The 23,537-nt window shown below is 47.8% G+C and overlaps 1 protein-coding gene across 1 annotated transcript in view; it reads left to right on the top strand.

Moving 5' to 3' along the window:
- snx33 (sorting nexin 33) overlaps positions 1-12,288 on the top strand; it is a 28,540-nt gene extending 16,252 nt beyond the window's left edge. Inside the window, exon 2 of the mRNA XM_070864889.1 lies at positions 9,635-12,288. Within this exon, the coding sequence (XP_070720990.1) occupies positions 9,635-9,888 (254 nt within the window). The 3' untranslated portion in view covers positions 9,889-12,288. The remainder of the gene's footprint in view (positions 1-9,634) is intronic.
- The last annotated feature ends 11,249 nt before the right edge of the window (positions 12,289-23,537 follow it).

Here is a 23,537-nt window from a genome sequence, read left to right as displayed (position 1 = left end):
GGTAACTATAGGCCGGTTAGTTTAACATCTGTAGTGGGAAAAATGCTTGAAGCTATCATTAAGGAAGAAATAGCGGGACATCTAGATAGGAATAGTGCAATCAAGCAGACGCAACATGGATTCATGAAGGGGAAATCATGTTTAACTAATTTACTGCAATTCTTTGAAGATATAACGAGCATGGTGGATAGAGGTATACCGATGGATGTGGTGTATTTAGATTTCCAAAAGGCATTCGATAAGGTGCCACACAAAAGGTTACTGCAGAAGATAAAGGTACGCGGAGTCAGAGGAAATGTATTAGCATGGATAGAGAATTGGCTGGCTAACAGAAAGCAGAGAGTCGGGATAAATGGGTCCTTTTCGGGTTGGAAATCGGTGGTTAGTGGTGTGCCACAGGGATCGGTGCTGGGACCACAACTGTTTACAATATACATAGATGACCTGGAAGAGGGAACAGAGTGTAGGGTAACAAAGTTTGCAGATGATACAAAGGTTAGTGGGAAAGCGGGTTGTGTAGAGGACACAGAGAGGCTGCAAAGAGATTTAGATAGGTTAAGCGAATGGGCTAAGGTTTGGCAGATGGAATACAATGTCAGAAAATGTGAGGTCATCCACCTTGGGAAAAAAAACAGTAAAAGGAATATTATTTGAATGGGGAGAAATTACAACATGCTGCGGTGCAGAGGGACCTGGGGGTCCTTTTGCATGAATCCCAAAAAGTTAGTTTGCAAGTGCAGCAAGTAATCAGGAAGGCGAATGGAATGTTGACCTTCATTGTGAGAGGGATGGAGTACAAAAGCAGGGAGGTCCTGCTGCAACTGTATAGGGTATTGGTGAGGCCGTACCTGGAGTACCGCGTGCAGTTTTGGTCACCTTTCTTAAGGAAGGATATACTAGCTTTGGAGGGGTACAGAGACGATTCACTAGGCTGATTCTGGAGATGAGGGAGTTACCTTATGATGATAGATTGAGTAGACTGGGTCTTTACTTGTTGGAGTTCAGAAGGATGAGGGGTGATCTTATAGAAACATTTAAAATAATGAAAGGGATAGACAAGATAGAGGCAGAGAGGTTGTTTCCACTGGTAGGGGAGGCTAGAACTAGGGGCCATAGCCTCAAAATACAGGGGAGCCAATTTAAAACCGAATTGAGAAGGAATTTCTTCTCCCAGAGGGTTGTGAATCTGTGGAATTCTCTGCCCAAGGAAGCAGTTGAGGCTAGCTCATTGAATGTATTCAAGTCACAGATAGATAGATTTTTAACCAATAAGGGAATTAAGGGTTACGGGGAGCGGGCGGGTAAGTGGAGCTGAGTCCACGGCCAGATCAGCCAAGATCTTGTTGAATGGCGGAGCAGGTTCGAGGGGCTAGATGGCCTACTCCTGTTCCTAATTCTTATGTTCTTATAATCAGTTATTTCATTTAAGTTGTTTTCTTGTGGCCTCACCTTTAACCTTTTTGCAATCTGAACAGTTTGTCATCAGAGGGAGGTGCGAGGCTGGTGCTGACCCATCGATATAAAGCGGGTGAACGGCACACTGCTTAGGGTGGGGTCCAGGCTCTGATGGTGGATTGGGGAGTGCAGAATGTGGCGATGCTTCCTATTGGTCCTTTGGTCAGGAAAACCCAGAAGAGCAACATTTGATGCTCTCTCAGTGTCCCACCATTAACACAATAGCAGTGACAGAGACAGACGGGGCCAAGGATAGGCACTAGTCTATTCTTGGCCCCCTCCTATCTCTCATCTATCTACGTGCTGCTCCTCGGCGACATCATCTGAATACATAGCGTCAATTTCCACATGTTCCGCTGCAACACCAGCTCCACCTCACTGCCTCTGATTGGTCACGCTGCTTGCCCGACATGAGCAGAAATTTCCTCCAACTAAATATTGGGAACACCAAAACCATTGTCTTCGGTCCCCACCACAAACAACAACTTGTATTTTTATAGTGCCTTTAACATAGTGAAATGTCCCAAGGCGCTTCGTAGTTGTTACAAGACAAAATATGAGACTAGAGAACCCCATTTCCGCCATCCCTCTCCCTGGTAACTGAGGCGGAATCGGACTGTTCGCAATCTCTGTGTACTATTTGACCCTGAGAATAAGCTTCTGACCCCATACCCTCACAAACACTACCTATTTCCACCTCCATAACATCACCCGTTTCTGCCCCAGCCTATTTGCTGCCGAAATCCTCATCCATTCCTTTTTTTGCCCCCAAACGCGACTACTCTAATGCTCCCCTGGCCAACCGCCCATCCTCAACCCTCCATAAACATAAGCTCATCCAAAACTCTGCTTCCCATATAACAACCGGCTCTGTGCTGTGGGCTGATGCCCTCTAGAAACTGGAGTGTGACTGACCAAAGTGGCATCGGATCCTTACAGCAGGGAGAAGATTGATCTGAATAGTCTGGCCCACTGTCCCACCCCTAGCTTCTCTCTCCCTGGTCAGGCCTGCCTGCCATTACACAGTATTTATAGCACAGGAACAGGCTATTTGGCCCCACTGCTCCGTGCCGGGGTTTATGCTCCACACCAGCCCCCTCCCACCCTCTCCATCTCACCCCATCGGCATCTCCTTCTATTCCTTTCTCCCTCATGTGTTTATCCAGCCTCCCCTTAAATGCATCGATACTATTCACCTCAACCCCTCCCAGTGGTAGATAGCTCCACATTCTCTCCTCTCTCCTGAATTCAATATTGGAGATATTAGTGACTATCATATTGGCCCCTAGTTCTGGTCTCACCTGTAATTGGACATATCTCCTCTATATCTACCATTTCATAATTTTAAAGACCTCTTAGTTCACCCCTCAGTCTTCTCTTTCTTCGAGAAAAGACTCCCAGCCAGCTCTTCCTCGGTTCTGCTATCATTCTCGTAAATCTTTCTTGCACCTACTCCAGTGCCTCTATATCCTTTTTATAATACGGAGACCAGAACTGTTCACAGTACTGTAAATAGCACTTAAAAATTCATATTCAGGATATTATTTCAAGCAAGAAGGTAGATAAATTAATGAGAAAGTTCCAGAAAGAAACAGGAAGGGAGGCAGGAGACAGGGAAATGAATCCTTTCACTGGGGACATCAATCTCCAAAACAACATCCTGGCCATGCTTGATGAGGAGCAAAGGGCACTGGAAGGGGACAATCAAAGTGTCCTTGGGCAGGACAGGGAAATATTGAGACCGCTGCTTAGTACAAGGAGTCACGGTCAAATTAAACCTTAGCCGGGATGTCTTCCTCCTCAGTGCCTGCTTACCTTCTGTATGGAAATTAAACCTGAAATCCAAGTGTGCGTGACCGGCTTGGGATTGCGATCAGTTACCGCCTCCTTTGTCTCTGATCACTGAGGCTGAGTCATTGCCCTGTTATCTCCATAACTGAGTGAGGGAGGCTCGGTGTGTGTGTACGTTTGTGCCAAGTATGTACATGTGTTGGTTCTACATGTGACAGGATGTGTGTGTTTGTGCATGCTGGGGGCGTGGTGAGTGCAAGCATTTCAGTATTTTGTTGAGGGTTTGTTTAGACGGAGTGTGTGTGAGCAAGTATGTGTATTCTTGTCTATGTATATTTAATTCCAAGGTAAATAAGCCAAGTATCAACTGTTACCGATAGAAAGCGAGATTGTATGTGAGTGGGTGAGAGAGTGTGATCCAAATTTGCCTTCATTGCTAATCTTAACTGTTCTCTAATTGAGATGAACAACGAGTTAATCTATTTTTTAATGATGCTGATTAAGGGATAAATATTGGCCCCAGGACACCAGGGATAACTCCCCTGCTCTTCTTTGAAATAGTGCCATGTGATCTTTTATGTCCACCTGAGAGAGCAGATGGGGCCTCGGTTTAACACCTCATCCGAAAGACGGCACCTCCAACAATGCGGCACTCCCTCAGTACTGCCCCTCCGACAGAGCATCGCTCCCTCAGTACTGCCCCTCCGACAGTACAGCGCTCCCTCAGTACTGCCCCTCTGACAGTGCGGCGCTCCCTCAGTACTGCCCTCTGACAGTGCAGCACTCCCTCAGCACTGCCCCTCCCAACAGTGCCGTGCTCCCTCAGTATTGCACTGGACTGTCAGCCTTGATTCTTGACTCATGTCGGAATGGGACTTGAACCCACAACCTTCTGAGCAGGAGAGAGTGCTATGCACTGAGCCAGAGACACAACTGACATCATGCAGCCTGTTACATTCTGAGCAGAACTTCTAGAATATACAACATGTGTGTGTGTTTCATTCTGCTGAAATATCACTGAGTCACTATTCCTACTTTATACATTTTGCTTACTGGATTGTAAACAGATTAATCTTTGTGGGAATTTCTCTCCGCTTCCTGCTCCCGATCACATTGAGGAATGTGGTGCTTTTGTACAGAGGGCCCCTAAATCGGGAATCGTGTAGCTCCACATTACCAGGCTCCCGGCAGCTGCTGCTAAGGTACACTCAGCCTTTGCTGTGCTTTGTGACCTGGCCCTTCATGCACCTGCACAGGGGCAAATATTTCACCCTGGCAAAGGTCCTATTCCCGGGCGCACAAGTTAAAATGAAGCAATTGGAGTAGGAGAGGAAGAACAGCTGGAACTTTCTCACCCAAAGAAGAGAGGAGCTTGCATTTATATAGCGCCTTTCATGACCTCGGAACGTCCCAAAGCCTTTCACAGTCAATAAATTGCACTTGAAGTTGAGTCACTGTGTTTTGTGAGTAGGTGGGACTGAGGGATATGGGGAGATGGTGAGTATGTGGGGTTGAGGGATACAGTGGGTAGGTGGAATAGAGGGATATAGTGGATCGATGGGGTTGAGGGGTATGATGGGATTGAGGGAGATGGTGTGATATGGTGAGGACCTGCGTAGATGGGATTGAAGAATATCATGGGACTGAGGGATCTGGGGAGAAGGTGAGATGGTGGGGGTGAGGGATATGGGGAGAAGTGGTTGAGGGAAATAGGGAGAAGGTGGGGGTGAGGGATATAGTGAGATGGTGAGGTTGAGGGATCTGGGGAGAAGGGGGTGAGAGATATGAGGAGAAGATGGGGTTAAGGGATATAAGGCGGTGACCAAGCTGTTTAGACACTAATGCGGATTCTCTCAGACCAGCTAAAAACTTTCCTTCCTTCTCTCGATGACACAGAAATTTCAGGAGGAAAAAAAGTAGCTGAGAATATTTTTAGTGTTAACTGGCCATTAAAATAATAATCTGGTTTTAATATTAATTGCTATAACTCAGCAGCCCCCTCCATGCCGTGAGAGCAGGGCCGAGGGGAGGGGCACCCCACAGGACAGGGGGTTAATGCACCAAGGGGCAACACAGAGAGAGGGTGTCGCAGTCAGGGTTAGCGGCCATTTGTAATGTTAGGAAAACCAGACTGTCCTTTCCCCGAGGCTGACGGAAGCTGCCTTCAGTTTCCTGTCCCGCTGTTTACTCTGAGCTGCTTCACGGGGAATGGCTGCCATCCAGGAGTGCATTTTTCCAAAGCTTTGGGCTTGTCCTCCCCCTCGGAACTGCTAGTTGTGCTCTCACTACAATAACACCAACGTTTTTAATCTGCCTGGTAATATCTTTATGGGTCTCTGAGAAGGAAAGCTGATTTCACATCATGTTTGCATGCAGTTCTCTTTCTCGTTTATTCATATTCCTTCTATTATTTATTTCCTCTCCTTTTCGTTCCTAAGCTTCCATATTCTTGTCTTATTCCTGTGGCCTAACTCGCACCAAGTTCCACTCACCCATCACCCCTGTGCTCACTGACCTACATTGGCTTCCAGTTAAGTAACGCCTCGATTTCAAAATTCTTGTCCTTATTTTCAAATCCCTCCATGGCCCTCGCCCCTCCCTATCTCTGTCATCTCCTCCAGTCCCACAACCTCCGAGATGTCTGCGCTCCTCTAATTCTGCCTCTTGAGCATCCCTGATTATAATCGCTCCACCATCGGTGGCCGTGCCTTCTGTTGCCTGGGCCCCAAGCTCTGGATCTCCCTGCCTAAACCTCTCCGCCTCTCTACCTCTCTTTTCTCCTTCAAGACGCTCCTTAAAACCTGCCTCTTGGACCAAGCTTTTGGTCACCTGCACTAATTTCTCCTTATGTTGTTCGATGTCAATTTTTTTAATCTCATAACACTCCTGTGAAGGGCTTTGGGACGTTTCACTAAGTTAAAGGTGCTATATAAATACAAGTTGTTTTTGTGTGTGCTTAGCTGGAATTATCCAACCCTGCTTTTGTTCGCTCAGTGCAGAGTAGTGCCGGGGGACAGAAAAGATCTGGCACTCCCAGATTTGAAAGACGGTTGAAGAAGTTCTGCTAACTGGTTACCTATTGGTTCTTTGGGTAACAGAAAGTCTTTCGACTGCGCCTTTCACGGCCACCGGATGTCCCAAAGCGCTTCGCAGCCAATGAAGTACTTTTTGAAGTGCAGTCACTATTGTAATGTGGGAAACGCGGCAGCCAGTATGTACCTAGCAAGCTCCCACAAACAGCAATGTGATAATGACCCAGATAATCTGTCCTAGTGATGTTGGTTGAAGGATAAATATTGACACCGGGGAGAACTCCCCTGCTCTTCTTCTAATAGTGCCGTGGGATCTTTTACATCCACCTGAGAAAGCAGACGGTTTGACGTCTCATCCGAAAGACGGCACTTCCAACAGTGTGGCACTCCTTCAGCACTGCACTGCAGTGTCAGCCTGGATTTTTGTGCTCAAGGCTCTGGAGTGGGACTTGAACCCATGACCTTCTGACTCAGAGGCGGTACAGATTACAGCACAAAACCGAGTGCGTGGTGAAGTGTGGGAGCGTGCAGACTGCGAGGGCCCCAGTTTGGGTCCTGGATCAGTTCTGAATTTCCTGATACCGTTAGTATAGCTGGTAAGAATGCTACGACTGACATCATCTCACTTGAGCTTGGACCAGTCTGACAGAAAGATGATCATGTTGCTGGTGTTCATATCTGTTGCTCTGTCCCTGTAATGTAGTTTCCCACAGAATCTTACAGCACAGGAGGCGGCCATTCGGCCCATCGAGCCCATGCCAGCTCTGTGAGAGCGATCCCATCAGTCCCACACTTTCTCCATATCCCTGCAAACTTTTCTATTCCAATTCAATTTTGAAAGTTACTATGGAATCTGCTCCCACTGCCCTTTCAGCAGCGCGTTCCCGATCACAACAACTCGCTGCGGAAAATAAAATTCTCATCTTCCCTCTGGTTCTTCTGCCAGTGACCTTAAATCTGTGTCCTGTGGTCACTGACCCTTCTGTCTGATATTTACTCTATCAAAACTCAAAATTATTTTCTGAGCGTTTTAAGTTTAATTTTCTATTGGTGTGATTTGGGCTTGACTGTAATTTCGAGTTAACCTGACATGATCTCTATTGAATGCCTCCAAGAAACAAGGTTTGGCTTGGGATATGATATAATTTTCTGAAATCACTCCCATGATTTTTGGCAGCCATCAGTGTCTAGGAACTGAGAGTCTGAAGCAGAATCACTTGGCTCCAGTTATTAACTTTTGTCGACTGGGTTCTGTTGCTTGTCAGCATGAGGTAACTTGGAGCTGACATCATATTACCGAATCATTACAATCGTGGGAGTAAAGATTAGGATTGGTTCAAGAACAAATAATTGTCTTGTCTTGTGTAATTATAGAGGCACCATTGAAATGTCCAGTCAAATGCAACTGTTAACACAACTGACAGGCCTAGTCTAAAGTAACTATTGAAATGTCACTGATAGGAATGCTAATCTAAAGTTATTATTAACGAGAAGCCTAGTCTAGTGTAACCATGGAAATACCACTGCTAGTTACTGAACTATGCCTTGCAGTGCCATTTTTATGGTACACTAAACTGTGCTTCCTGTCAGTGATGTATCCATAGTTACAAGGGACGAGGCTTCCTATGGAAATGCCATTGGCAAGAGAGCTAGTTCCTGACAGAAGCCTCCGGCTGGTGTAAGTGGAGACACTCGATAGGAAAGGTTCTATACTGTCAGAGAATTTGATTCAGAATCTTGCTGGTGCTGTTTGGATGACAATTAATACCGTGGATTGGGCCTACAGTATTAATCCAATCCTCCATCACTGTGTTTGGATGTTTGAAACCTCGGGAGCTGTGCTCAATGAGATTCATTTACCTTTTCCCTTTCACCACCAGATAAACAGAATCAAAGCTAATTCTTCATACGTGACCTGTACTTGTATTAAATCCTAAAATATAGACGATCATTAAAGTCTATTCTGCTTAGAAACAAAAAGCCTTTTCACTCGGTTACGAAGTGCTGGGAACACTTTAACTAGTAGCTAGTTGGAAAGCAAAAAGGCCAACGGTTACACATATGTCGAGTTAAAGATTAAAAGTCATATTTACTGGGTCAAAGGTTAAAAGTCATGCATTTACTGGGTCAAAGGTTAAAAGTCATGCATTTACTGGGTCAGAGGATTCAAACAGTTTTTCGTTGGGTGTGTGACCATGGTGGAGTCATGGGCAGCGGCTGGTCCTTGTGGGATAGAGGCCGCAGGTATTCAATAGTCTCTTTTTCCATTGGCTCCTGGAACAGTCTGGTCCAGTGCTGCCATGTTACCGCAGTAACAGGTTTGTTACCGCAGTAACGGGTTTGCCCCATGGGAGGCAGTGTATTTACAGACGGCTCCTGTTGGTTGAAACAGTGATTAAGAACGTTTCTCCGGAGCTAAGTGATGAGCTGCATTATCCCATGTGGAGCGGAGAGATACCCGGACCACAACCATCCAAAGTTTGTTCACACCTAATGATCTCGCATTAGGGATGTTCCATTCGCTCTCAGTACCTGGGGCTAAAATCAGACAGGGTTCCCGCTCCTCATTTCTGTTTGGGGACTCTTGCTCGGAATTGACTGCAATGGTTAGCAACAGGCTGGTGCAGGAAAAATTGCTACTTTGCTGGGGTACAAAGAGCCAAGGGATTGAATTCCAACAGGAAATAAGGAACTTGTACTTATCATCATCATACAGCATCGTTCACAACCTCAGAACGTTACAACCAATGAATTATATTTGGAATGTAGTCACTGTTGGAATGTGAAAATGACCCGGTAATGTGTGTTTTTAGTGATGTTGATTGAGGGATAAATATTGGCCCCAGTACACCAGGGATAACTCCCCTGCTCTTCTTTGAAATAGTGCCATGGGATCTTTTACATCCACCTGAGAGAGCAGATGGGGCCTCGGTTTAGCGTCTCATCCGAAAGACGGCACCTCCGACAGTGCAGCATGTACTACACTGGGAGTGTCAGCCTGGATTATGTATTTAAATCTCTGGAGTAGGACTTGAACTCTTGGCCGATCTGACTGCGAGGCGAGAGTGCGACTCACTGAGTTACAGCTGTCAGCACATCGGGGAGTGAGCGGAAGGACCTGCAGGTTCAAAAGATAAAACTCCCACTTAAAACGGTATCAGCGGATTTAGTGCTCTGGTGATATCATTGCTTTGGTGGACAGGTGACCATTCCTGCTCTATGTTTAAAATGGTACAAGTATTTCGTAGGAATTTGTAATATGGTAAAAAAGTAAAAATCAAGAATTCAAATGAATCCAGTGGTGGCAAGTGTAAAATGTGGGCTGACTGATTGGTGTGTGTCTGTGTCGGTAACAGGTGCCTTTGCCAAGGTGAAAGACAGCCAGAGGATGAGTGATGAAGGGAAGATGGACCAGGAGCAGGCGGACGGGATAAAGAGGCGCTGTCGGGTGGTTGGATTTGCTCTACAGGCCGAGATGAATCATTTTCACAAGCGCAGGATGGTAGATTTCAAGCGCATGATGCAGTCTTACCTCCAGGAACAGATCCTCTTCTACCAGAGGATCAGCCAGCAACTGGAGCAAACTCTGCACTTGTACGACACACTGTAATCCAGGCACCTGCCCCGGGACTCTGGCGGTTTGTACAGGAGGCATAGGCTGCTGAGACTCCCCCCCCCAATCCCCCGACTCCTCCCCCAATCCCGACTCTCCCTCAATCCCCCGACTCCCTCCCCCCCAATCCCCCGACTCCTCCCCAATTCCCCGACTCCCCCCCCACAAACCCCCGACTCCCCCCCAATCCCCCGACTCCCCCCCAAACCCCCCGACTCTCCCCCAATCCGCCGACTCTCCCCCAGTCCCCTGACTCCCCCCCCCAATCCCCCGACTCTCCCACAATCCCCTGACTCTCCCCCAATACCCTTTAACACCCAGTAACCAGTACAGTCACTACTCAGAAGGAACGGCGACACCAATGACAGCGAGCCCACTGTGAGCCGAGCTGCAATGTATAACACATCACCACTGCAGCTTGTGTTTGCACAATATGGATAACTGGGAGCCGTTCACACGTTGTGCTGTACGAACCAGTTCAGAGTGTGTTGTTCACCAGGAACACCCTCTTTGGGTGTTGCCGGGAAATGTTTGACTGTTGTGGATCATGTTACCGACCAGGGCAGGTGGCACCACATCCAACTGTACTGGGACTATTCAGGAGACCTCCAGCAGAGGCAACTACACTGACTATGAGCAGTTCTATCTTTAACAACACTCACAGGAGATTTTATTTCCCGAAAAGCGGGAGGACACTGCATTATTTCAGCTGCAGGTCACTTCTTCCAGCTCCGAAGGTTTACATTAATTTTCTGACAGAGAGAATATGGCTTCATCCGGGAACCGCCATCAGTGCCTGTGGCAGTTACGGGATGTCTTCATATGATGATGATTTAACTGTTACGATACTTAACCCTTTTCAATACAGGGATGTGCAGGGAGACCTGCGGCAATAGAGGAGCCTTTAGTTTTACAGGTAGGATGCAAACTGTGGTAGACATTGTGTTAGCAACCGCTAGGCTCGAAACTTTTGGATGATTGGGTTGGCAGACCCGTGCTCTAGAATGTTGGGTATGTTTTTGCTGGGCTAATAGTATTGGGTTTCAGCCGTATAATTGGAAAATGGTAACGGAACGTACAGCGTGAAGAGAGAGGGTGGGAGGTGACGCAGGATGCCCGAGAGGAGGAGGCGATGGAAACGGATTGTAAGTAAGCAGAGGCTGCGCCAACCCCGTGGGAAGGATCCTGGTGACGATCTGACACTGTGATTTAGCCTGTAGTTGTGATGTGCCAATAACCCTGCTCCTGGAGTGCTGGACTGTTCAAGGAGTACACTGCACTTTAGATTGTATTCTTTAAAACTGTTCCACTACAATGTTACTCAGAGCTGTATATCATTCTTCAATTGTACACTGATAGTCAGGCCTGATTATAAAACCGTGATATATCTGCAATATTTAATATTCTCAATATAAAGATTGCATAATGGTAAACCGTATATGCTGATCAATATGTGTGGCCAGTGTGACCCGCAGGGGCAGGCTGCTGTTAGTACAGGCACTGGGCCTTGAACTTAGTCCAGATGTAACGTGTCTTCAGCACAGAGTATCCAGATCCGCTATTTAACAAATCCCGATCCCAATGTTGCCGATGTAGTATCCCTGTAAAACCCCTTGCTGCTCACAGCAGGAGTTGGACAGTAATTGCATCACTATTAAATACTATACACTATTGCATCACAGCTCCAGCCAAAAATCCTGGGATTACTAACATTAGAATTCATGTTATTTCTGTCAGTTCCTCCGTCCCCTCCTCTCCCCACTTTCGGAGGACTCAATGGGGACTCCTTACCTCAGCCAGCCTGTGCTGTTTACCCATCTTGAGGTCGGCTGGGATAAGCCTGATGCCAGTCCATTGCTGTAGTAACATTGTCCCAGAGAACTCCCAGGTCAGAGGCTCTGTGTATAACGGTGCCTCACAAACCCCACCTTCCCAGGATCACTGAGCCGCTGCATTGAGGGCTCTGCCCACACAGTTCGACAAGGCATCGGGCAGTGACTGGCACCCATAACTCGGCAACAGGGAGAGGAAGAGGCACCCTGCCCCGTCACTGGGTAACACTCTGCACGTCGCTAATGGCACATGTAAGTCTGGGCAGTAACGGGTACAGAGCCAGACACTATTACTGGTCCTACAATGGTTAAAACAAGCATAGCCCCAGACTCTAGCCGATATTAGCAGATGAACATTTAACACATTTGTACGACATTTCTTTGCTAATGGAAGGAATGTCACCCTTTTTGCTGTAAGCTGATTAACCCGTTAAACTAACAGAGGACTGTTAGCTAGACCCTGAAAGCCATTCACTAATATCAGCGGCAACCATTTCTACACTACAGCCCTTTAAAATCTTCGTGACATCAGAGTAAGAAAATACAAAATAAAATGACAACAGAAGATAGTGGTACTTTTTGTCCATTTTGTAATCCACTCTCCGGGGAAGGTAAGATAATGTGATACTTTTGGATAATATGCTGATAGCAGGTTTGAGGCGTCAGGGTACAGAAAGTCCTCATGGTCGGAAATGGCTGAATAATGTTCTCTGAACTTGCCACAATGAGCGTGATCCTCCCCCTCCCTATGTAAGTATGACACTCTCTCCATTGAGAGTGTGACCCACTGCATCAGTTATCACACCAGGTACCTCTCCTTCGAGGCTGTTCGCCCTTTGGGATAAAGTTGGTGACTGTTGGTATCGCCCACTGATCACAAACTAAACTGAAAGATGCCGCAGTGAATCCCTGATCCTGTGGGAATGCTAGAAACATCGGGAGACACTCCTCTGCAGATTATGGGGAAAGTTAAGTTGAGGCAAGATGAGTTGGCTTAAACATAGCAAAATGCTTCACAGGGTCATAATCAAAAAAGCAACCGAGGGTGGGCCAAAGCAGGAACTGTTCAGGGGAGGCCCCCGGTGGTAACGGAAAGCTCGGTCAAACAGGTGGGTTTTCAGGAGGGTCTTACAGGAAGAGAGCGAGGTGAAGACATTTAGGGAGGGAATTGCAGAGCGTGGGGCCTAGGCAACTGAAGGCACGACCACGAATGGTAGGCTAAAAGGCGGGGCAATGCACAATAAACTAGACTTGGAGGAACACAGAGTTCGGGGAGGGGGCGCGGTACAAGAGATCGGGAGGTGTGAGGGCATGATCATATCATCATAGGCAGTCCCTCGTATTGAGGATGACTTCCACGCCAAAAAAAGGATGAGTTCACAGGTGTTTCAATGAAGGACCGTTGCACACCAGCCACCACACGGGCTTGACAGAGCTAGGTCTTGGTCCAGTGCCAAAGGTTAACCAAGATGACTGGAGACCTGCTCTGCTGCAGCGACCTAGTGCTCACACATATCGCAGTGTGGGCTGGCCGGTGCTACCCTTGGCTCCGAACTCACGCCTCTCCTGGGCCCCAATCACGTCCCTCTACAGTCTCTCGCCGCTCCTTCGCCCCGATCTCGCCGCTCCTGCTGTATCTACCCACGCTCCAATCACCAACCTGGATCTTGACGATGTCACTCTTCGCTGCTGTCACCCTCCTGCACCAGCTCACACCGCTCCCCTGAAGTAGGCCTCCACGCTGCTCCTTTTATGGCCCTGACCTGCCGCTGGTGTTCTCATGCAGTTCGGGGCCTCCACGAAGGCATGAGGTGTTGGGGGACTGGGAGCCAATCATCAAGAACAGAGGTGAAGTGTGAGCTGACCTTGGTGCCGGATAGGATATGAGCGATAAAGATTTGGATGAGGCTGCAAGGTGGGAGGCCGGCCAGGGGAGCGCTGCATCTGAAGTCTGGCAAAGGCAGTGGTGAGGGGTTTCAGCAGCAGATGGGCTGAAGTAGAGGTGGAGGTGGACGTGGAACATCAGATAGGAGGCCGAGCTTGTGAACCATCCGGTTCAGCCTGAGACAGGGCGAGGGATGGAGCCATGCCAGAGGTACAGAGTTTGCAGTAAAAGGCTCCAATAACATCACAGCTCCGGGATATTGGAGATTCTGCGATATTCAATCACCTCCATGCCCTTCCACTTCCCCTCTCCCGGGACTGTTCTACCTTGGCTGTGAAGGTCAATTTTAGGTGCGTATGTGCAAAGAAGATTATATTAGATGCGCAGAGATTAGACATAATCTTGACTCTATGTGAGCACAGAGATTAGCTGCAGTCTTGATTTGTGGGTTTGGTGCGAGGACCAGTTTGTACTTGCAGCTGGTGTTGTGTCTCAGCAAGTTCTGGGAGCAGTGTGATCACGCATGTTTCAACTAGAGAATGCTGACCATGTAAAATCTTCGCACTATAGAATCATAGAAATTTACGGCCCAGAAGGAGACCATTCGGCCCATAGTGTCTGTGCCGGCTGACAAAGAGCTACCCAGCCTAATCCCACTTTCCAGCTCTCGGTCCGTAGCCTTGTAGGTTACGGCACTTCAGGTGCACATCCAAGTACTTTTTAAATGTGATGAGGGTTTCTGGCTACCACCCTTTCAGGCAGTGAGTTCCAGACCCCCACCACCCTCTGGTTGAAAATAAGTTCTCCTTAACCCCTCTAATCTGCCAATTATAGTAAATCTCTACCCCCTGGTTGTTGACCCCTCTGCTAAGGGAAATAGGTGCCTCCTATCAAAATGTTGAATCATTGTGGGTGGAGATTAGAGATAGTAAGGGGAAAAAGTCACTGGTGGGCGTAGTTTATAGGTCCCCAAATAATAACTTCATGGTGGGGCGGGCAATAATCAAGGGAATAATGGAGGCATGTGAAAAAGGAACGGCAGTAATCATGGGGGATTCTAAGCTACATATCGATTGGTCAAATCAAATCGCATGGGGTAGCCTGGAGGAGGAATTCATAGAATGCATACGGGATTGTTTCTTGGAACAGTATGTTACAGAACCTACAAGGGAGCAAGCTATCTTAGATCTGGTCCCGTGTAATGAGACAGGAATAATAAACGATCTAGTAAAAGATCCTCTTGGAATGAGTGATCACACTATGGTTGAATTTGTAATACAGATTGAGGTTGAGCAAGTAGTGTCTCAAACGAGCGTACTATGCTTAAACAAAGGGGACTACAGTGGGATGAGGGCAGAGTTGGCTAAAGTAGACTGGAAACACAGACTAAACGGTGGCATAATTGAGGAACAGTGGAGGACTTTTTAGGAGCTCTTTCATAGTGCTCAATAAAAATATATTCCAGTGAAAAAGAAGGGCGGTAAGAGCAGGGATAACCAGCCATGGATAACCAAGGAAATAAGGGAGAGTATCAAATTAAAAACCAATGCGTATAAGGTGGCCAAGGTTAGTGGGAAACTAGAAGATTGAGAAAATTTTAAACGATAGCAAAGAATGACTAAGAAAGCAATAAAGAAAGGAAAGATAGATTATGAAAGTAAACTTGCGCAAAACATAAAAACAGATAGTAAAAGCTTTTACCGATATATAAAACGGAAAAGAGTGACTAAAGTCAATGTTGGTCCCTTAGAAGATGAGAAGGGGGATTTAATAATGGGAAATGTGGAAATGGCTGAGACCTTAAACAATTATTTTGCTTCGGTCTTCACAGTGGAAGACACAAAAACCATGCCAAAAATTGCTGGTCACGGGAATGTGGGAAGGGAGGACCTCGAGATAATCACTATCACTAGGGGGGTAGTGCTGGATAGGCTAATGGGACTCAAGGTAGACAAGTTCCCTGGTCCGGATGAAATGCATCCCAAGGTATTAAAAGAGATGGCGGAAGTTATAGCAGATGCATTCGTTATAATCTACCAAAATTCTCTGGACTCTGGGGAGGTACCAGCGGATTGGAAAGCAGCTAATGTAACGCCTCTGTTTAAAAAAGGGGGCAGACAAAAGGCAGGTAACTATAGGCCGGTTAGTTTAACATCTGTAGTGGGGAAAATGCTTGAAGCTATCATTAAGGAAGAAATAGCGGGACATCTAGATCGGAATACTGCAATCAAGCAGACGCAACATGGATTCATGAAGGGGAAATCATGTTTAACTAATTTACTGCAATTCTTTGAGGATATAATGAGCATGGTGGATAGAGGTGTACCGATGGATGTGGTGTATTTAGATTTCCAAAAGGCATTCGATAAGGTGCCACACAAAAGGTTACTGCAGAAGATAAAGGTACGTGGAGTCACAGGAAATGTATTAGCATGGATTGAGAATTGGCTGGCTAACAGAAAGCAGAGAGTCGGGATAAATGGGTCCTGTTCGGGTTGGAAATCGGTGGTTAGTGGTGTGCCACAGGGATCGGTGCTGGGACCACAAATGTTTACAATATACATAGATGACCTGGAAGAGGGGACAGAGTGTAGTGTAACAAAATTTGCAGATGACACAAAAATTAGTGGGAAAGCGGGTTGTGTAGAGGACACAGAGAGGCTGCAAAGAGATTTAGATAGGTTAAGCGAATGGGCTAAAGTTTGGCAGATGGAATACAATGTCGGAAAATGTGAGGTCATCCACCTTGGGAAAAAAATCAGTAAAAGGGAATATTATTTGAATGGGGAGAAATTACAACATGCTGCGGTGCAGAGGGACCTGGGTGTCCTTGTGCATGAAACTCTTTTTGGAGTTTATCTGCAAAAACAAAAAACATTAAACCGTGCCACCCGCCCTGGATGACACAGCAGACATTTACAAGGCACTTTTTTTTTCTTTTTTTTTGTGTTTTTCTTTTTTTTGGGCGCTAAAATCAAATTTTTTTCAGTGCCCCCTATAAAAGGGGAGGGGGACACTAAAAGCACCGGCAATTAAAACAAATTAAACTTTAAAACGTAAAATCAAATTAAAATTTGGTTGCCGGGCGTGATGATGCACTCCAGTCCCTCCGGTGCCCACCTCTCGCGGAAGGCCGCGAGCGTACCGGTGGACACCGCGTGCTCCATCTCCAAGGACACCCTGGACCGGATGTAAGAGCGGAAGAGAGGCAGGCAGTCAGGTTGAACGACCCCCTCGACCGCCCGCTGCCTGGACCGGCTGATGGCACCCTTGGCCGTGCCCAGGAGCAGTCCTACGAGGAGGCCTTCGGACCTACCCGCTCCCCTCCGCACAGGGTGCCCAAAGATCAGGAGAGTGGGACTGAAGTGCAGCCAGAATTTCAGGAGCAGCCCCTTCAGATTCCTTGTGCATGAATCCCAATAAGTTAGTTTGCAGGTGCAGCAGGTAATCAGGAAGGCGAATGGAATGTTGGCCTTCATTGTGAGAGGGATGGAGTACAAAAGCAGGAAGGTCCTGCTGCAACTGTACAGGGTATTGGTGAGGCCGCACCTGGAGTACTGCATGCAGTTTTGGTCACCTTACTTAAGGAAGGATATACTAGCTTTGGAGGGGGTACAGAGACGATTCACTAGGCTGATTCCGGAGATGAGGGGGTTACCTTATGATGATAGATTGAGCAGACTGGGTCTTTACTCGTTGGAGTTCAGAAGGATGAGGGGTGATCTTATAGAAACATTTAAAATAATGAAAGGGATAGACAAGATAGAGGCAGAGAGGTTGTTTCCACTGGTCGGGGAGACTAGAACTAGGGGGCACAGCCTCAAAATACGGGAGAGCCAATTTAAAACCGAGTTGAGAAGGAATTTCTTCTCCCAGAGGGTTGTGAATCTGTGGAATTCTCTGCCCAGAGAAGCAGTTGAGGCTAGCTCATTGAATGTATTCAAATCACAGATAGATAGATTTTTAACCAATAAGGGAATTAAGGGTTATGGGGAGTGGGCTGGTAAGTGGAGCTGAGTCCACGGCCAGATCAGCCATGATCTTGTTGAATGGCGGAGCAGGCTCGAGGGGCTAGATGGCCTACTCCTGTTCCTAATTCTTATGTTCTATCTAGGCTCCATATAATTTGGTACAACTCAATAAGGTCTCCCCTCAGCCTCCTCTGTTCCAAAGAAAACAACCACAGCCTATCCAGTCTTTCCTCATCGCTAAAATTCTCCAGTCCTGGCAACATCCTGGTAAATCTCCTCTGTACCCTGTCCACTTGAACTGTGGAAAACCATCGATGCCCAAAAATGCGATCGTGCCAGGCCCATTTTCCAGGCGTATGTGCCAGCAGTGTTTATGACGCTCAATAGGCCCCGCTTATTGTAGGACCCTTTTGTGAAATGGCTCGCTGCGTGATAAACCCACCCCAGAACCTCATGGCACAACAGACAGCGAGAAAGGGGCCCATCCGTTCTGTGCCGGGTAGTGGCTGGTTTGATTTCTTCAGTTGTTGACGAACAACTTTGTGCTGGTGCTGGATTGCTTGTCACAACCGTGTTATGGCAGTCATGGGTGGTCTGCCTCTGCTTGAGGAGGAAGGGGAGCAGTGCAGCAGACGGGAGGGAGCAGGAGCAGCTGGGCGAGGGAGGAGGGCACTGTGCAGGAGGCCAGAGCCACAGTGGGTCTTCAGGGAGCTCTTCTCCCTCAGCTTCACTGAGGAGCAATGTCTGAGGAGCCTTCATTTCACCAAGGAGGCTACCACTGAACTATGTCACCTGTTGCCGCCACAACTCCAGCCTTGCACCAGGGCCTGCAGAGCATTGTGGCTGTCGGGGTCACCGGGACCCTTAACCTTTGAACCACGGGGTCATTCCAACAGCTGACATAAGCAACATTTCACAAAGTTCAGTCATCATCATCATAGGAGGTCCCTCAAAATCGAGGAAGACTTGCTTCCACTCTAAAAGTGAGTTCTCAGGTAACTGTTCAGTCCAATACAGGAATTACAGTCTCTGTCACAAGTGGAACAGACAGTGGTTGAAGGAAAGGGTGGTTGGGGAGTCTGGTTTGCCACATGCTCCTTCCGCTGTCTCCGCTCGTTTTCTGCATGTTCTCGGTGACGAGACTCGAGGTGCTCAGCACCCTCCCGGATGCGCATCCTCCACTTAGGGCAGTCTTGGACCAGGGACTCCCAGGTGTCGGTGGGGATGTTACACTTTATCAGGGAGGCTTTGAGGGTGGCCTTGAAACATTTCCTCTGCCCACCTGGGGCTCGCTTGCCGTGTAGGAGTTCCAAGTAGAGCGCTTGCTTTGGGAGTCTCGTGTCGGGCAAGCGGACGATGTGGCCCGCCCAATGGAGCTGGTCGACTGTGGTCAGTGCTTCGATGCTGGGGATGTTGGCCTGGTCGAGGACACTGATGTTAGTTATCAAGGAGGTCATTGAGGCGCTCTGCACCAGGAGAAACATCTACATCTCCTTTCCCATGGACGGAGCAAAACAGTACAAGGGAGCAATTGGCATTGCCTGCATAGCATGCTTCTCCAGGGTTTCAAGGTGCCACAGACTGCACCCACATTTTGCTTCCTATCACCCACCTAGCTTCTTCCTCAATAGAAAGTGATTCCACTCCCTCACTGTTCGGCTCACTTGTGACTACAGGCAGTGCATCATGCAGGTCTATGCACGCTATGCTGGCAGTAGTCAAGATTCATTCATCCTGCACCTGCTCTTTCCAGCCTTTATTCCAGCCAGCAGGGACAATCCCCTCCGGACATGGCTCCTGACTCCTGACGCAGAGCTGACCTATAATGAGAGCCGGGCCCCCACCAGCAGTATAATCGAGCAGACCGTCAGCGTGCTCAAGCAATGCTTCCACTGCCCAGACCGTTCAGGAGGAGCTTTGCAGTACACCCCTGAGCGGGTATCCACATTTGTTGTAATTTGCAGCATGCTGTATAACTTTGCCTGCACCACCTGGACGGCAAGAAGTGGAGGAAGAGCAGGAACGCCATCGACACCAGTGCATCTACTGCTTCACGTGAACCATCCCTCACATCCCCAATACATCAACAGCCCCGCAATCCCCATCGCCACCATCCAACTGTCTGCCTTCATTTATGGGGCTTGCCCTCACTTCACCTCCGTGTCCTATTTGACTCTGAGCTTCTGACTCCATTACTTCCATAACCAAGACCATCAACTTCCACTTCCATAACGTTGACGACTCCATCCTTGCCTCAGCTCATCTGCTGCTGAAACCCTCATCCATTTGTAACCTTTTGTAACCTTCAGACTCGACTATTCCAATGCTCTCCTGGCTGGCCTCCCATAGAAACACAGAAAATAGGTGCAGGAGTAGGCCATTCGGCCCTTCGAGCCTGCACCACCATTCAATAAGATCATGGCTGATCATTCCCTCAGTACCCCTTTCCTGCTTTCTCTCCATACCCCATGATCCCCTTAGCCGTAAGGGCCATATCTAACTCCCTCTTGAATATATCCAATGAACTGGCACCAACAACTCTCTGCGGCAGGGAATTCCATAGGTTAACAACTCTCTGAGTGAAGAAGTTTCTCCTCATCTCAGTCCTAAATGGCCTACCCCCTATCCTAAGACTATGTCCCCTGGTTCTGGACTTCCCAACATTGGGAACATTCTTCCCGCCTCTAACCTGTCCAGTCCTGTCAGAATCTTATACGTTTCTATGAGATCCACTCTCATCCTTCTAAACTCCAGTGAATAAAGGCCCAGTTGATCCAGTCTCTCCTCATATGACAGTCCAGGTATCCTTGGAATCAGCCTGGTGAACCTTCGCTGCATTCCCTCAATAGCAAGAATGTTCTTCCTCAGATTAGGAGACCAAAACTGAACACAATATTCCAGGTGAGGCCTCACCAAGGCCCTGTACAACCGCAGTAAGACCTCCCTGCTCCTATACTCAAATCCCCTAGCTATGAAGGCCAACATACCATTTTCCTTCTTCACCGCCTGCTGTACCTGCATGCCCACTTTCAGTGACTGATGAACCATGACACCCAGGTCTCGTTGTACCTCCCCTTTTCCTAATCTGCCGCCATTCAGATAATATTCTGCCTTCGTGTTTTTTCCCCCAAAATGGATAACCTCACATTTATCCACATTATACTGCATCTGCCCACTCACCTAACCTGTCCAAGTCACCCTACAGCCTCTTAGCGTCCTCCTCACAGCTCACACCACCACCCAGTTTAGTGTCATCCGCAAACTTGGAGATATTACATTCAATTCCTTCATCTAAGTCGTTAATGTATATTGTAAAGAGCTGGGGTCCCAGCACTGAGCCCTGCGGCACCCCACTAGTCACTGCCTCTCCACCCTCTGTAAACCAGCTCATCCAAAACTCTGCTGCCCATATCCTAACTCACACTAAGTCTCGTTCCCCCATTCCCCCTCACCCCCCGACTCCTGTGCCCCCCCTCCTCCACCCCAACCCATCTCTGTAACCTCCTCCGGCTCCACAACCTTGCAAGATCTCTGCACTCCTCCAATTCTGAACTCTTGTGCATTCCCGATTTTAATCGCTCCACCATTGATGACCGTGCCTTCTGTTGCCTGGGCCCCAAGCTCTAGAATTCCCTCCCTTATACCTCTCCGCCTCGCTATCTCTCTCTCCTATAAGATGCTCCTTAAAACCTACCAAAGTCCTATCCAAATATCTCCTTGTGTATGTCGGTGTAAAATCTTATCTGACTAACACAACTGTGAAGCGTCTTGGGACGTTTTGCTACGTTAACGGCACGATATAAATGCATGTTGTGGTCATTGTGCAATTGCACGAAGCCACAAACAGATCCAGTGATGAGTTTGTCTAATAACATGGAAGGCCCCCAAACCAAATCTTTACACAGAGAACCCACAAGGGAAATACCGCCCTTGCTTCCTGAGTGACACATCTCGCACCGAGGTCCAGCGTTCTGCTTCAACCTTACAGCACTATTGGCAGTGTGAGTGCAAGTTAGACGTGTGTGTTGTGTTGTCAATGGCTCATTTCCTGTATTAGGTATAAGGATTGTCATATCATAGAATGGTTACTGCACAGAAGGCAGCCATTCAGCCCGTCGAGCCCATGCCGTCTCGTAGCCAGTCCCGCTTCCCCGCCCTTTCCCCGTAGCCCTGCAATTTTTTCCCTCCAGATAATTATCCACTTCCATTTTGAAAGCTAAGACTGAGTCTGTCTCCGTCACCCTTTCAGGCCGTGCTTTCCAGATCCTAACCACTCGCTGCATAAAAAAGTTTTTTCTTCCATCACCTTTGGTTCTTTTGCCAATCGCCTTAAATCTGTGTCCTCTGATTCTCGACCCTTCCACCAATGGGAACAGTCTCTCTCTATCCACTCTGCCCAGACCCCTCATGATTTTGAACAGCTCGATCAAATCTCCTCTCAATCTTTTCTGCTCCAAGGCGAACAACCCCAGCTTCTCCAGTCTATCCACGTAACTGAAGTCCCTCATCCCGGGAATCATTCTCGTAATTATCACCCTTAACCCTGATAAGCTTCTTATGTGATCACTTCAAGTTGTTCCCTCTGCCACCCCCAGTGAGCCAGGCCTCCAACCATCACCCTCGAGTTACACCAACTCGAGTGGTCCTCTCCCAAATGGATGGTGAGAAACATAGAAATTTACAGCGCAGGGGGCCATTTCGGGCCATCGTGTCCGCGCCGGCCGACAAAGAGCTGCACAGCCCTCGGTCAGCAGCCCTGAAGTTTACATATAAACTTATGAACAATCACGGAAAGGCAAAGAGCACCCAGCCCAACAAGTCCACCCCACACAACTGCGACACCCCTTACACTGAAACATTGGTTGGTGAAGGAGCGCAGGGAGCAGAGCCTACAATGCTGACAGGGTGATCGTTCCGCTTCAGAGCTGCTGCCCCCAGAAACTTTTGTTCCAATTTTGACGAAAGGTCATCGACCTGAAACATTAACTCTGCTTCTCTCTCCACAGATACTGCCTGACCCGCTGAGTATGTCCAGCAGTTTCTGTTTTTATTTCTTCAGGGAGTTGGCTGCCCAGAATAACCTTCCAGACAAGACTCCAAGTCACTGGCAGTGCTGCGAAATATTAGGCAGTGGGGTGGAGTCTCTCAAACTGATAATATCAGGTGATTATCTCCGACATTCCAGCCAGCAAGCAGAGCTGAATGAAGGATGGGCTGATCCACCGTGCTTCCGCCCCCCACCCCCCCACCAGCAGCAATGAACAAACCCACCCCTTGGGTACAGCGCAGTGTGTGACAAGCATTTGAGTGTGGCATCTCTTAGACATTTGATGTGGTCAGTCAGGGATGATGGTTGCTGGGCGACAGGATCAAGCTGGCTCCGATCATGTTACTGAGGCGGCAGGAATTTACAAACCTGAGCTGTAACCTGAGGCCTGTTCTGTTGTTGCCATGGAGCAGATTCCATCCCATCAAAAAACAAGTCTCACTTCATGCCGCCCCTCCCTCCATTCCCCTTTGCCTGCTTACTGGCAATTCCCTCACAGCCTGACAGTTTTGGATCGCACAAATTATTATTTTGAGTTGAAATCTCTCGAGGCCCAAAATGTCTGACTTTTACAGTTCAGGTTTTCCTCCTTGTGTGTCTCATGATGTGGAAGTTCTGAGTTTAGTTTTCAATGAATTATCATGGTCAGATGATAAACCCTTCCTGGAAAAGATGGTGTCTGTATAAGATCTCACAAAAAGGGAACTTCGATATTCGTAAGAACATAAGAAATAGAAGCAGCATAAGGCCATACGACCCCTTGAGCCTGCTCCGCCATTTAATATGCTCTTAGCTGATCCGATCATGGACTCAGCTCCACTTCCCCACCAGCTCCCCATAACTCCTTATTCTCTTATCGGTTAAGAAATTGTCTATCTATGTCTTAAATTTATTCAATGTCCCAGCTTCCA

Source organism: Pristiophorus japonicus, chromosome 21, assembly GCF_044704955.1.
Source record: "Pristiophorus japonicus isolate sPriJap1 chromosome 21, sPriJap1.hap1, whole genome shotgun sequence".
NCBI classification, from domain to species: Eukaryota; Metazoa; Chordata; class Chondrichthyes; family Pristiophoridae; genus Pristiophorus; species Pristiophorus japonicus.
This window is presented reverse-complemented; position numbering and strand designations above follow the sequence as displayed.